General features: G+C 34.7%; 1 protein-coding gene across 3 annotated transcripts in view; it reads left to right on the forward strand.

Moving 5' to 3' along the window:
- The window catches only part of ATM (ATM serine/threonine kinase), a 116,023-nt gene that overhangs the window by 14,965 nt on the left and 86,130 nt on the right, over positions 1–14,928 (forward strand). For all 3 annotated transcript variants that reach the window (XM_046686306.1, XM_046686304.1, XM_046686305.1), the window contains exons 7-15: positions 3,664–3,829; positions 4,497–4,735; positions 6,343–6,506; positions 7,865–8,034; positions 9,342–9,713; positions 10,215–10,409; positions 11,223–11,318; positions 12,445–12,670; positions 14,267–14,392. In XM_046686306.1, the coding sequence (XP_046542262.1) occupies positions 3,664–3,829; positions 4,497–4,735; positions 6,343–6,506; positions 7,865–8,034; positions 9,342–9,713; positions 10,215–10,409; positions 11,223–11,318; positions 12,445–12,670; positions 14,267–14,392 (1,754 nt within the window). The remainder of the gene's footprint in view (positions 1–3,663; positions 3,830–4,496; positions 4,736–6,342; positions 6,507–7,864; positions 8,035–9,341; positions 9,714–10,214; positions 10,410–11,222; positions 11,319–12,444; positions 12,671–14,266; positions 14,393–14,928) is intronic.

Raw genomic sequence — 14,928 nt, forward strand, 5'->3', positions numbered from 1 at the left:
AGTATGTGGTCTTTTCGGATTGGCGCCTTTCACTTAGTAATATGCATTTAAAGTTTCTCTATGTCTTTTCATGCCTTGATAGCTCATTTCTTTTTAGCACTGAGTAATGTTTCATTGTCTGTTTGTACCCCAGTTTAATTATTCATTCACTTACTGAAGGACATCTTGATTGCTTCCAAGTTTTGGCAATTAGAAATAAAGCTGCTATAAACATCCATGATAAGTTTTTAACTCATTTGAGTAAATACCAAGGAGCATGATTGCTAGGTCATATGGTAAAAGTATGTTTAGTTTTGTGAGAAACTGCCAAACTGTCTTTCAAAGTGGTCCTTAGTAGTTTCTATATTTTTATATGTATTTAATTTTAATTTAAAAAATAAGAGTTCTAATATTTCCTCTGACACTGCTGTGAATCATCTCATGCACTCCTATTTAGAGAGTGCAAGCTCTTTCATGCCCCATGGCATTTGTCCTCTTGTCAGAGACTACCCTTTGTGTGGCTGGTTTCTTCTCATCCTGCAGGTCTCAGCTTAAATGTCACTGCCATTTTCTGATTGCCCATTCTAACTTTGTTCTTCTCTTTTTGTTTTCTACCATAGTACTCTGTTTCCTTCATAGTACTTTTATGAAAATAAACAACACACTTCTAAATAAATCACGGGTCGAAGGAAAAGTCTCAAAGGAAATCAAAGCATACTTAGAACTAGATGAAAATGAAAATTACAACATATCAAAATTTGTAGAATTCAGCTAAAGTTATGTTGAGAGGGTAATTTATAGCAATAAATGCCTACATTAGAAGAGAGGAAAGATCTCAAATCAGTAATCTTAGCTTCCATCTCAAGAAACTAGAGAAAGAAAAACAAATCCAAAAACTTCAAAGCGAGCAGAAGAGCAGGAATCAGGGGCCGGCCCCGTGGCCAAGTGGTTAAGTTCATGTGCTCTGCTTTGGCGGCCCAGGGTTTCACCAGTTCAAGTCCTGGGCGTGGACATGGCACTGCTCATCAGGCCATGCTGGGATGGCGTCCCACATACCACAACTGGAAGGACCCACAACTAAATATATACAACTATGTACTGGGGGGCTTTGGGGAGAAAAAGGAAAAATGAAAAAAAAAAAGAAGGAGAGCAGGAATCCGTGAAATTGAAAACAGAAAGATAATAGAGAAAAATTAATGAAACAAAAGACGGATTCTTTGAAAACATCAATAAAATCTAGAACCTCTAGCAAGAGTGACTAAGATAAAAAGAGAAAACACAAATTATTTATATTAGGAATGAAATGGGATATAATTGCAAATCTTGCAGCTATTAAAAGAATAATAAGGGAATACTGTGAACAACTCTATGCACATAAATTTGACTACTGAATTTAAGTGGACCAATTCCTTAAAAACCACACTATCAAAGCTCACCCAAGGGACTGGTCCTGTGGCCAAGTGGTTAAGTTCGTGCGCTCCGCTTCGGCAGCCCAGGGTTTTGCCAGTTTGGATCCTGGATGTGGACATGGCGCCACTCATCAGGCCATGCTGAGGCAGCGTCCCAAATAGCAGAACCAGAAGGACCTACAACTAGAATATACAACTATGTACTGGGGGGCTTTGGGGAGAAGAAGAAGAAGGAAAAAAACGATAAAAACTCACCCAATATGAAATAGATAATCTGAATAGTTCAATGACTGTTAAATTGAATCCATAATTTAAAACACTTCAGAAAGAATTTGGGAACAAGGTGTCTCCTCTTACCACTCCTATTCAATTTTGTACTGGGGCTTCTAGCCAGGGCTGTTGGACAAGAAAAGAAAATAAAAGGCAGACAGGTTATAAAGGAAGAAATAAAACTGTTGCTATTTGCAGATGGTGTGATTGTCTATGTATAAAGTCTCAAGGAATCTACATTCAATGATGTTATTTGAGGTTTTATTTCATTAGCTCCGTGATATTAAAAAGAAACTCCTTTTTAATATCATGTTGTTTTACCATCTGCTCTATTCAGCTTTTGTTGTTGAATTCATGGAGGAAGTGAATTCATCTGCAGGCATGCACTGCAGCCTTTTTTGAAGAAGTTGGACTCTACTCTTTTGAGACTTTTGTTGAATGTCTCATATGAGCTTTTTTACTTCTCACTAGGGAAGCATATGTGTGATTCTGTGAGAATTGCGATCGTTTCCTCCAACTGACGTAAAAGCCCTGAAGCTTGAGCTTTGATCGTTGCATTGCCGGCTTTTCTTTTTCACCTCTCCTCCTACCAAGTAGTAAGAGGGAAATGACAAACATAAGCCTTCCTATTTTCTTTTTTTTTCCCCCTTCTTCTCCCCAAAACCCACCAGTACATAGTTGTATATTCTAGTTGTACGTCCCTCTGGTTGTGCTGTGTGAGACTCTGCCTCAGTGTGGCCTGATGAGCGGTGCCCAGGATCCCACCCAGCCCCAGGCCCCCGAAGCAGAGCGCACGAACCCAACCTCTTGGCCACCAGGCAGGCCCTGGCTTCCTGTTTTCTTATCTCCAAATTTATGTGTATTAACTCACATTTCACCATTATTTAGGTGTTATATGTAGTGAATAAACTTTGGGAAGCACTAGTGTAGAGTTCTATAAAGTGTCAGATATGATAGGAATCATTTGAAAAGTGATTTTACTTATTGTTTGTATTTATATTGTATTTATATTGTCCCTGTTCTTTTGTATTTAATATCTCTGATTTTAAACTGTTTCTGCAGAATCATGTGACCTATGCAGTTGGAAAGGAAGATGCCCATAGGTGTTATTCCTACTCACTTTACTAAGGACTTTCTAATTATCTCCCTGTGGAAAGAAAATCTTGCATATACAACTTTACTTTTCATTGTGTTGGGAGATGATTCTCAATGCATCTCACGTTTCTGTACGTCTTATGAGAGAGACACTGACTGCTTTTTTCCAGACTATTTTTTTAAGTATGTTTGTATAGTGAGCCTTGGAGGATAGAGATGATGATTTCCTCCAGGGCAGAGGACAGGTTGGCTTACAGCCCACTTATTATAAAAAGCTTAGGATTTCTCTCATGTCATATAGCTCAGTGTTTGCCCATGTGCCACCTGTCCCTCTTTATGTTGCCTTTGAGACTGAAGAATGTATGCAAAAGTGAAGATACTCTGGCTAGTGTCATTGCTGTGAGAAAAAAAACTGTCGTTTTTCTCTGATCAGGAATCTCACATTTTCTGCCAGCATTCATGAAACTGGTATTCTAATTTGTTAGGTTATGAGTAGAGTAAAATCTCAGACTCTTCCCAGTTCTTGACACATTCTACACACATTATTAATCAAACAGTGTTAAAACAAAAACTGTAGAGTGTGCACTGTATCAAGTGCTTTGTTAGGCTTAGATGAGGGAATTGGTAGGATTAGAGAAGTTAAGTAGTTTATCTGAGATCTGGCTCTTAAACCGGTGTTTACATACTCTGCTGCCTGTAGTTGTTCCTGTCTTGAAGGCAGTTTATGTAAAGTAAAAATAATATTGATGGAATACTTTTACTATATTAAATATAAATTACTATAATTTTTAATCTTTTTGTCTATGTGGGATTATTGAAATTTAAATTGAATTGTGACATTTAAATTAAATACTTTGATAGTTTTCTTTTAAAAAACATAACTAATATGTTTTTTGTTTGTTTTTTTAAGAATTGCTCTCTGTGTACTTCAGGCTGTATCTTAAACCTTCACAAGACATTAATAGGGTTTTAGTGGCTAGAATAATTCAAGCTGTGACTAAAGGATGCTGTTCGCAAACTGATGGATTAAATTCTAAATTTTTGGAATATTTTTCCAAGGCTATTCAGCATGCAAGGTAATCTAATCTCTTTTTGTTTTGTTTTGTATCAAAAAGCCATTTGGTCTTCTTGTAACACTATGTTTTAGATTCAGTAAACTAAAAATACTATCAATTTTTTAAAAAGTGTGGGCCCATTATAGTAAAAGTAGTGGATTCCTGAAGTGTTAGTCAGGTCCAGCTCTTCCTGAATATCCAATATGCAGGACATGAAATGACGTTCTTAAGCGGAAATCTGTCTTAACTTTTCTAATGAAAGGAAAAGCTAAATGGCCTCTAAGTCATTTCATTTTCCCCATTTTGGGGCTAGATATAATGTACTAAGAATAAACTAAAATAGGAATATATTTTAGAAATATCAATACCTTACATTTGTGTGGCCTTACCCAATTTATAATGTGAAACATTTCATAAGTGGTAGGTATTACAAATCAGTTTTGTAATAATTTTAGACCATGTTTCAGCAGCAGGGAGAGCTAACGGTAGTGATCTCTTAGCACCAAATAAGAACTGGTTTTTTTGTTGCTATGTATTACTGCTGTGATTTTTTTTTTTTCCTGAAACTAAGGCTATTATTATTTGAAAATTAGATTTTTTTTCTTTCAGCATGCAACTTCATAACTGTCTTCAGGTTGTGCATGTTCCCCTGTTATACCAAGTTAATTGTGTTTGTTTTCTGTCACAGACAAGAAAAGAGTTCTGCAGGTCTAAGTCATATCTTAGCAGCATTTATTCTCTTCCTCAAGACTTTGGCTGTTAACTTTCGAATTCAAGTGTGTGAATTAGGAGATGAAATTCTTCCTACCTTGCTTTATGTTTGGACTCAACATAGACCTAATGATTCCTTAAAAGAAGTAATGATTGAATTATTTCAACTGCAAATTTATATCCATCATCCAAAGGGAGCAAAAACCCAAGAAAAAGGTATAAAGAAAGTTTTTGCTGTTTTGAATTTGCTTCTTCATTGAAACATAGAGGCTTAAGTATGGAATCTGTATTTTGTAGGAAGTTATGACCTTTCTCTGGATTGTTGTGCTTGGTAATGGTATTAGTCATGAGGATATTTTTTACACATCTTTTTGGAATTTGAAGCTGTGGTTGCAAATCATAGCATACCTTATCATTGTTTAGTACAATACTAGGTATTCTGAGGAGTATTAACAAATATGAGACACTGTTCCCTCCAGGATCTGATTATGCTCCAATAATTAGGTGCTAAGAGGTGTGACACAGACCGTAAGAATAAAAGAATTCAGAGAAGGCAGGACCTTGTTTATCCACACATTGCTTTTATTAGAAAATAAAATAGATAAATGTGGACTGAAAACAGCCAGTCAGATTAGTCACTTTCCAATGAAGTTACATACATATTACCGTAAACCTCATAGTACTCCAGGCCCCTGTTTGCTGGGAAAGCCAGAAATGAATGACTTATCCTCCCTTGATGCCTTTACATTTGCCTTTCCGTGAGAGAGTATTGCTTGGATGGTGTAGCTCCATTCAGTAGATAGGAACTTTATTGGGTGGGACTGGAACTGAATGAGTTCCCTGATGGTCAGGCTGCATTTGCCTTTGGGCTTGTTCTAGCCCTTGGACCAATTCATTATGGCCGGTTTAATGATCTCATTAGGAAATCATGCTGCATTGAGTAATAGCAGGTAAAATGGAGGAAAACTGTTGTAGCCACTTTTAACAAAAGTTGTTGTGTGTGTTTCGTGGGCTCTTCTAGTGTGTATAATTAGATGTATTTGTAACCCATGAAACCACTGTAAGTCAAAGAGTGGTAGCTTTTCTTAGGTTTTCATCTTTCACATAGCTCTCTCCAGGATGAAAATCAGGCATATTAGGGGATGGAATGACATGTTTAGGGTTAAGTTACTGCGTATTCAGGATGAATTGAAAATTGGCGGGATGGTGAGGCTGCCAGAAACATGGTGTAGTTTTAGGCTACATTAATAGATTTTATGGTTCTTTGTGGGGAGTAATAGCCCATTGTTTTCCATACTGGTCAGATTACAGTTGGTGTATTATGTTCACCAGATTTTGTAGAGTCAGCATTTAAAGAGGGACATAAATTGACTGGAATGTGTCTAGGGAAAGAAGACCAAGATGATGAGAAGTCTGGATAATATGTCATTTGTACACTTGTTGAAGGACCTGGTAATGTTTTTCTCTTAAACAAAGACGTACAGAGAACTTGGTCCTTATATAAAAGAGGGAACATATTAATTGTATTTGTTTCAGAGGAGAAAAGTAATTGGGGGAAGTTTGATTGAGATTTTGAGTTGATTAGAGAAAGATCAGAATATGGAAGAATTTTAGAACAAATACAGTTATCTTTGTGTGAAATGGACACCGTTACGAAGCAGAGCTTGTTTATGATATTGTCAGGGGAGGCATTAGTACTGAATAGAAGGTTGGATCAAATGTCTTCTAATGTTGTTTCTGCCTTAAAGCTGAATAGTTTTGTGGGAGTTGGCAGTGAAAATGAAGTGTATATATAAATTATATTTTAATTTTTTGAATTACAGGTGCTTATGAATCAAGGAAATGGAAAAGTATCTTATACAACTTATATGATCTGCTAGTTAATGAGATAAGTCAAATAGGAAGCAGAGGGAAATATTCTTCAGGATCTCGTAATATTGCTGTCAAGGAAAACCTGATTGAATTGATGGCAGATATTTGTCACCAGGTATGGTAGGTCTTGTCACATTTTGAAATTTCCAGTTAATTTTCCTTTTACTGGGCTTTTTAAATGTGTTTTCTGATTAAAAGCCTGTAAACTTACTCTGTATCAGTAACTTTTCATTTCAAAACACCATAAATATTTGGAATTGCCTTTCTGACTTAAAAGATAACTCTTTTGCACATATAAACTTAGTGAAAACTAACAATGAACTTTTCCATTCTTTTTTTTTTTTTTGAGGAAAATTAGGCCTGAGCTAACTACTGCCAATCCTCCTCTTTTTTGCTGAGGAAGCCTGGCCCTGAGCTAACATCAGTGCTCATCTTACTCTGTTTTATGTGTGAGATGCCTTCCACAGCATGGTGTGCCAAGCGGTGCAATGCTTGCACCCAGGATCTGAACTGGCGAACCCCAGGCTGCCGAGAAGCGCAACGTGTGAACTTAACCACTGTGCCACCGGGCTGGCCCCTGAACTTTTTCCATTTTTAAAAGATTGTCTGTAGGAATTAAGATTGCCCTAACCTTAATGCTGTTTTGTCTCCTGAGTCAGAAATAACATAGGATAAAAAGTCTCTGTTTTAAAGTGTACAATTCAGTGGTTTCAGTATTTTCACTATGTTGTGTTACCATCACCACTATCTAATTCCAGAACATTTTCATCACCCCAAAAACAAACTTCGTACGTATTAGCAGTCAGTCTCAATTCCCTGCTTCTTCTAGTACACAGTAGTCAACCACTAATCTACTTTCTGTCTCCCTAGATTTGCCTATTTTGGACATTTCATGTAAATGGAATCATACAATATGTGGTCTTTTGTGTCTGGCTTCTTTCACTTAGCATAATGTTTTCAAGGTTCGTCCATGTTGTACCATGAATCAGTATTTCATTCCTTTTTTTTTGCTGAATGATATTCAATTGTATGGATATATTAGATTTTGTTTATCCATTCATCAGTTGATGGCTTAATGTTTCTTAGGTAAAACTTTTTTCCAAGAGATTTGGTTAACGTCTTGGGTAATTTTATTTGCCAAATACTTTCTTAATGCTAAATTTATGATTTAATCCCTTTGAAAATAGAAGGTTTTGCTTTACTTTTATATTTATTGGTGCTTTTGGTAATGTTCTAAGGAAATACAACTGATGCCCTACTTGGTAATATCTACTTTCTAGAGAGCCATTATAGTCATACAAAATGTATGTTTATTACTATATTATCATATTTACATATATTTCTATAATTTATTACTCTTGCTTTATGACTTCCCTGTATCTTCATTTGAGGAAGAACATTTTTTACCTAACGAACTATTAGAAAACAATAGCAATGTAAAAAAAAAAAGATTTTCCTTTTTTAATTTTACAGGTTTTCAGTGAAGATACCAAATCTTTGGAGATTTCTCAGTCTTATGCCACCACACAAAGAGAATGTAATGATTCCAGTGTATCTTGCAAAAAGAGGAAAATAGAATTAGGTTGGGAAGTAATAAACGATCATCTTCAGAAGTCACAGAATGATTTTGATCTTGTGCCTTGGTAAAATGTTACTTTTTTCTCTTTTAGTGGCATTTTAGTCTCATTTAGTTTTTCTCACAAGACCTTCAGTAGGATCCGTGATCTCATTGGCCTGGCCAGAACTAGGTCATTTGTCCACTCCCAAATCGGTGATTGCCAGGACATGTTGAGATCAACCACCATGTCTCATCTGCTGGGGCTGGGGACAGGGCCACCTTTGCTAAGCATATTCCATAGCAAGAAAGAGGGGAGAATGGCTGCCTGGTAGGCAATCAGTATTGTGTGCCTAATGGAATTCACTGAGTTGTACATCTCAACAGAAAGAGATTTGAACATGCATAGCACTTTCTAAAAAAAATAGATTAGGAAGAAATTAAAGATAAAATGCGGAAATCACAATAATTTAGACCTTATGCCATAATAAAAGGGATTTTTTCTTATTTGCTATGTTCTTTAGTATCATACAGCATTCATGATTATTTAAATAAATAAATTGTGGAATTCTGTGGAATCACAAAATATTAGATCTGGTAGGAATCTTTAGAATTCACCCAGTTCAGCCTGTTTGCTTTAATAAAAAGAAAATTGAAACTGAGAAAGGTTAAGCAGCTTGCCTAAGGACAGTTAGAAATTTCTAGATTACAGTCAAACTTTTCTGATCAGTGCTCTTTTGAGTTTTAGCATGTCGTTGTAATGTTTAAATGTAAGTGAGTTGGGGGGAAAATGTATTGATTTAGATACCTATTGCTTAAGCTCATGTTTATTTTATATAGTTGAGGGTGCCTATTTCAGATGCTCTGATTTGTCCTTATAGTCAAGAGTTATTTGCTATTGAACACCTGTTGTGTGCCAAGCATTAGGAATAAAGAGATGAATAAGATTAAGTTCCTTTTCTTGAGTAGCACACGTTCTAGGAACTCACACAAATATTTATTGAATTAATTGAATTAATGACAGGGAAAAACAGTTTTTGGGGCCTTTTTTTGGTTTGTTTTCCTGTTTTAAAGGAATGTTACTGGTGGCTGAAGAGCGGGAATGGATGCAGTAACTCAGAAGTAGAGTATTTGTAACTTATTCTTCAAAGTTTTGATAGCAGGTAAATATGATAGCTTACCCAGCTAGCCAAAAAGTTGTGAATCAGTCTGCCACTTTAGGAGGTAAGGTCTAATAAATATTAATAGCAAGTTTATTTTGAGAGTAGTATGGAAAATGATGATGATGATACTTCAGTTAGAATATTCTGAGTACCATGTCTATGTATTTATTTCCTTTTAGTTTGTTGATAGAATTGAATAGTTTTCAAATTAATTACACTTTTTTTCTTTTAGGTTACAGATTGCAACCCAGTTAATATCAAAATATCCTGCAAGTTTACCTAATTGTGAGCTGTCACCATTACTGATGATACTATGCCAGCTTCTGCCTCAACAGCGACGTGGGGAGCGCACACCATATGTGTTACGATGCCTTATGGAAGTTGCGTTATGTCAAGGCAAGAAATCAAACCTAGAAAGCTCACAAAAGTCAGATTTATTGAAACTCTGGAATAAAATTTGGTGTATTACCTTTCGTGGTATAAGTTCTGAACAAATACAAGCTGAAAACTTTGGTTTACTTGGAGCCATAATTCAAGGCAGTTTAATTGAGGTTGACAGAGAATTCTGGAAGTTATTTACTGGGTCAGCCTGCAAACCTTCATTGTAAGTTGATTATGCACTGTATTGGATTTTGCAATATGTGTATATATATTATTTTTCCTGATTTTTATAGTTTGTAACTTCAGTTGAAGATATATTAAATTCTATTTCAGATGCTTTTGTTGTTTGTCTAGGAAGTCTTAAATAAATAAATGTAAATTTAGTTTCAAACGTTGAGAGATTACTAAGCCCAATATTAAAGAATTAAGTGTAAATTTCTTTTATCTGTAATTGACAATTAATTAGTTTGCTCAATATTCATAAACCTTATTTTTTTTAGTAGTACCATGTACTCTTGTGATTAAGAGCTCTTAAGAATCTTCTCAAATGTAATCAGACTTTTTACAGTTTTTGTGTTCATTTCATCACCAGAAGTTTTCTGTACGTCTGCCATGTGCCACGCACTGTGGTAAGCATTGGTGGCACAGCAGTAAATAAGATAGGCAAGATCTCTGTCCATCAAAGAGCTTGCTTTTAACAACATTGTACTTTGTTTTGTTATAGTCCTGCAGTATGCTGTTTGACTTTGGCCCTGACCATTTGTGTAGTTCCAGAAACAGTAAAAACAGGAATGGAACAGAATATATGTGAAGTAAATAGAAGTTCTTCTTTAAAAGAATTGATAATGAAATGGCTCTTATTCTATCAGTTAGAGGATGACTTTGAAGATAGTACAGAGCTGCCTCCAATTCTTCACAGGTAATTTGAGTTCATTAGCATTCTACTGTTTTTGGTTTGGTTTTGTTTTGTAAGGTACCCTCCATTATTTGATACTAAATGGCTTTATTTTACACTGATAATGCAGGATTTTCCAGAACTAGCCCTAAATATTAAACAGTCCCTTTGTTTTTACAGTGTTCTGTGTCTTTGTGCCTGCACCTCAGTCTAGGTCTTTTTACTTCATTTTCACCTGTCTGTCTAGACAGTGAGAATAAGAGGGATATGCACAAGGAGTATGAGTATAATTCTTTGAGCATTTATGTGTTCCTTTGTGATATTTTATAAATAGGTCCATCTGAACATATATCTGACTCAAGAGTATTCTGGAATCATAATAAGAGTATCTTCTAGATGGAATATGTTAAATTAGTGGAGGGAAGAAAATGAGAGAAAGACAAAATGGGACTTAAGCACTAGGGTGGGGAGCAGCTTGCCCACTTAACCATTGCCTTTCCATAGTCGGTAGTTGGAAGTGAGTGCCTGGAGGACAGACTTCTGGATGCTAGTGCATTTGCTTTAATTTTGTAATCTTTTTTTGGTTTCAGAAATGATCTTTAAAAACTGAACATGATTCTGCTTCTAGGAAGTGTTGAAAACGATAGTAACATAAAATGTATGCTCCTTAAATACTCCTTTTAGATGTTAAGAAATTCAGTACAGATGAAAGCAATTTTAATTTTGGATCCAAATTTTAGAGGTCAAGATTTGTAGCCAAACATGGATGTTTAAATTTAAAGAATGCTTTAAATGACTTTTGATCTTCCAAGTGAAGATTTTTATTTTCCTTTATAGTAATTTTCCTCATCTTGCGCTGGAGAAGATTCTTGTGAGTCTCACTATGAAAAACTGTCAAGCTGCAATGAGTTTTTTCCAAAGTGTGCCAGAATGGTATGTTATCTAATAGAGTTATGTGTTATTTTAAGATATAGCTTTAATTACAAAGATAATTTTAGCAGAGTAGTAGCTACATCTTAAAACTTTTGAACTAAGTTGATCAACTTAAAAAAATCACAACTATTAGCCAGGGAAAAGTTTCTTTTAATTCAATGATTGTAATCTGTGTTCTATAATTTTAGATCTATTTTGCTGTTTTTTAATGCTGTTTAGTATAATGTGACATTTGCCAATGGAAGAAATAGAATGGTTATGATAGGAAATTAAGAACATAAAAATTGGGCTGGCCCGGTGGTGCAGCGGTTAAGTGCCCACGTTCTGCTTCAGTGGCCCAGGGTTCGCCGGTTCGGATCCTGGGAGCAGACATGGCACTGCTTGGCACGCCATGCTGTGGTAGGCGTTCCACATACAAAGTAGAGGAAGATGGGCATGGATGTTAGCTCAGGGCCAGTCTTCCTCAGGGAAAAGAAGAGGATTGGCAGCAATTAGCTCAGGGCTAATCTTCCTCAAAAAAAAAAAAGAACATAAAAATTGTGTAAAGTGAGTTCTTTAAAGATGTGACTTATTTTTGCATGTCAAGTAAAATCTATTTGTTTGCTTTAAAACAAACAAGGATAGGGAAAACAAAAATAAATGTAAAGACTTCATTTTTGTTGATTGACTCAAGAAGCTTATGTTTATCACTGACTGAAAATGACTGATTAGCGTGAAGATTCCTAATATCCCTCAAGAGGGCATAAGATGAAAAAAATTCTACATTTTGGAGAAATCAAAGATGAAAAAAGAGAAATGTTTTCAGATAATGTTATTCTTAGTGTTTATATCCAGTGTTATTCATATTTTCTCTTTGATAGTTTCTGAATTTGCCTTTGAGATTATAAGTTGTATTTCTTTTGTCCATCTGTTACTAAAATTTGCTGCTGAATAATGAAATTTGATACAAGTAGGTATCAAAGTCCAGAAAAAAGCAACATTTAAAAGAGTAATCCATTAATGCTATAAAGCAGTCTTTGAATAGTATAGACACTAAATTAATGTTTTCGTTTGTAATGTATTGCTGCTATATGGAGCTAAAGTATTTGGTCATTTGGTTATAATTTAAGATCTTACTTTCTTGAAGTGAAAAACACCAAAAAGATCAAGATGAGCCTTCATTCTCAGAAGTTGAAGACCTATTTCTTCAGACAACTTTTGACAAGATGGATTTTTTAACCATTGGGAAAGAACATGCTACAGAAAAGCACCAACCCAGTATAGGCTTTTCTGTCCACCAAAACCTCAAGGAATCACTGAATCGCTGTCTTTTGGGATTATCAGAACAACTTCTAAATAACTACTCATCTGAGGTGAGATTTTAAAAAAGAACTGAAGCCTATATTTGATTCAACTTTGGTGGACTGTTAGGAAGAGAAACAGAGGCAGGAAAGACACTTAGGATGGTGAGAGGTTTGATTTTAAAAGCAAAGTGACCAAACATGGCTACAAATAGGGAGAATGTAACATGAAAAAGGGAAACTAAAGAATATTTCGTGTGTTTCCTTTGTACCAGGAATTCTGGTAGACATTAAAGAAGTATAATTCTTTGGGTAGGTTAGTGGGAAATAGTAATGGTTTTGAGCATAGGGATTATATGATGAAAAAGAACCTCTCAATACAGAGGAGGGAGATGTTACAATAATAGAAAAGAACATAATTTAAACTGATCTAATAGATTTTGGGGACACTTGAAGAGGGAGGAGTGATTAATAAGTGTAATACATGAACTAGCAGTCACCCATATTTTAGAGATCATCTAGTAATTTCTCATAAGTCATTTCTTTTGTCCTCTTAAAAATCACAAATTCTCTTTGTGTGTGCTATTCTCTTGCCGAAACTCCCATTTCTTTCTATGTAAAATGTTTTTCTATCTATTTCTCTGTGTTTAAATCATCCCTATGTTAAAAACCTTGATAAAGCCTTTCTTAGGTAATCTCAGCCATAAGAATTCAACTTTTAATTTTCATAGTATTTAGTATTTCTATTTTAAAATGACACTTAGCATCTTCTTTGTACCATAGATATTTGTATATATTTTTTATATACAAATGCTCCTTTATGCTGTAAGTTCCTTAAAGGGCACGTATATTTTTATTAATCTTTGTATCTTCCACGATGCCTTGCTATATGGTAAATGATAAAATATTTGTTGAATAAAATAAAACCTATAAGCTACTCAAAGGAGTGAATTCAGTAGCCAGGGATGATGACTTGAAGAGTCACAGAAGGGACAGTGTATCTGTTCATCTGTCTTTTCCTCAATTACTGATATTCTTCTAGATCACAATTGTGACCACTTTCATTACAAATTAACATGGTCTTCCATGTTTTCTCCTAAAGTACTATTTCCTGCAACATAGGAGCGAAAAACCTGAAAATCTTATTTTTCTTTGTAACCGTTAAAAATTCTTACGTAATTCTATAAAACTGGCTAAGTGGTATTTATTTGCTGCAAAAATACTTTGTGCTAGTCTGTTCAGTCTAAAAAGCTGAATAATTCAAGATTCTTGTTCTTCAGAAGCTCAAAATGTCATTTTAATGTCTCTTTATATGAATCTAATTTCTACTCATGTTCTAAGAGTTAGAGACATTTATTTGCCTATCTTTTCTTTCCTCTCTACCTCAAATATTTGAGGGCCTGTGTGAGCAGTACACTGTGCCATTTTAGGAGGAGATATCTTGCTTGGCCGTTAAGAGATACTTTTGCTATTTTTCCTGAGAATCCTAGTTATCACAACTCTGCAGGGCTCTCTTAGATGTTTTTAGAGATAATCAGAATTATGCCACTATTAATTAACTAAACTTTTGTTTCTTAATCTGAACATCAAATTTGTACTTACAAAAGATAATCGTAGTCAAAATTATTTATGAAAAAATATGTATTTTTATTTGTGTTTTACTTTAAGACTACAAATTCAGAAACGCTTGTCCGGTGTTCAAGTCTTTTGGTGGGTGTTCTTGGCTGCTATCGTTATGTGGGTGTAATAGCTGAAGAGGAAGCATATAAATCAGAATTATTCCAGAAAGCCAAGGTAGGAGAATGTATACTAATAAAGGTTTGGGTAAATTTGAATGAAATTTATTCCTGGAAAAATGGGTATATTTGTTTGGAAAAACATAACTTTTATGTAGGTTAACTCTTTCTCTTGCTTTTTTATGCAGTTTGAGAGGAAATGATACTATCTGTCCTTCCTTAAGATTCAAAATTATTTTAAGCCAACTATAAATATAGTAATTGAAGTATATTACATTAAAATTTAGTCTCATTAACAAAAATACTGATTTTTATTTGTACTTTTAAGTTTTTTCTGTGATCAGTTATCCTAAAGAATCCTTGACTGAGTGTCAATCAAGTAGGCTCTAAGAGTGAAACTTATTTTCATTTCTGGGTGCTATTCTGTGAGTGGTGTGATTTTTAAGGAGAACAGGATATAAGATGTGTCATTTAAAATTGTTCATAATTTTTAATTATACTATATAACCAAGTAAAATTTCTAAAAACACTTAATTTTACTTCTTTTTTTAATTTAATTTTTTCTTTTAAGATTTTTAAAAAAAATTTTTCCTT

The sequence above is a fragment of the Equus quagga genome, chromosome 14 (genome assembly GCF_021613505.1).
Source record: "Equus quagga isolate Etosha38 chromosome 14, UCLA_HA_Equagga_1.0, whole genome shotgun sequence".
Taxonomy (NCBI): Eukaryota; Metazoa; Chordata; class Mammalia; order Perissodactyla; family Equidae; genus Equus; species Equus quagga.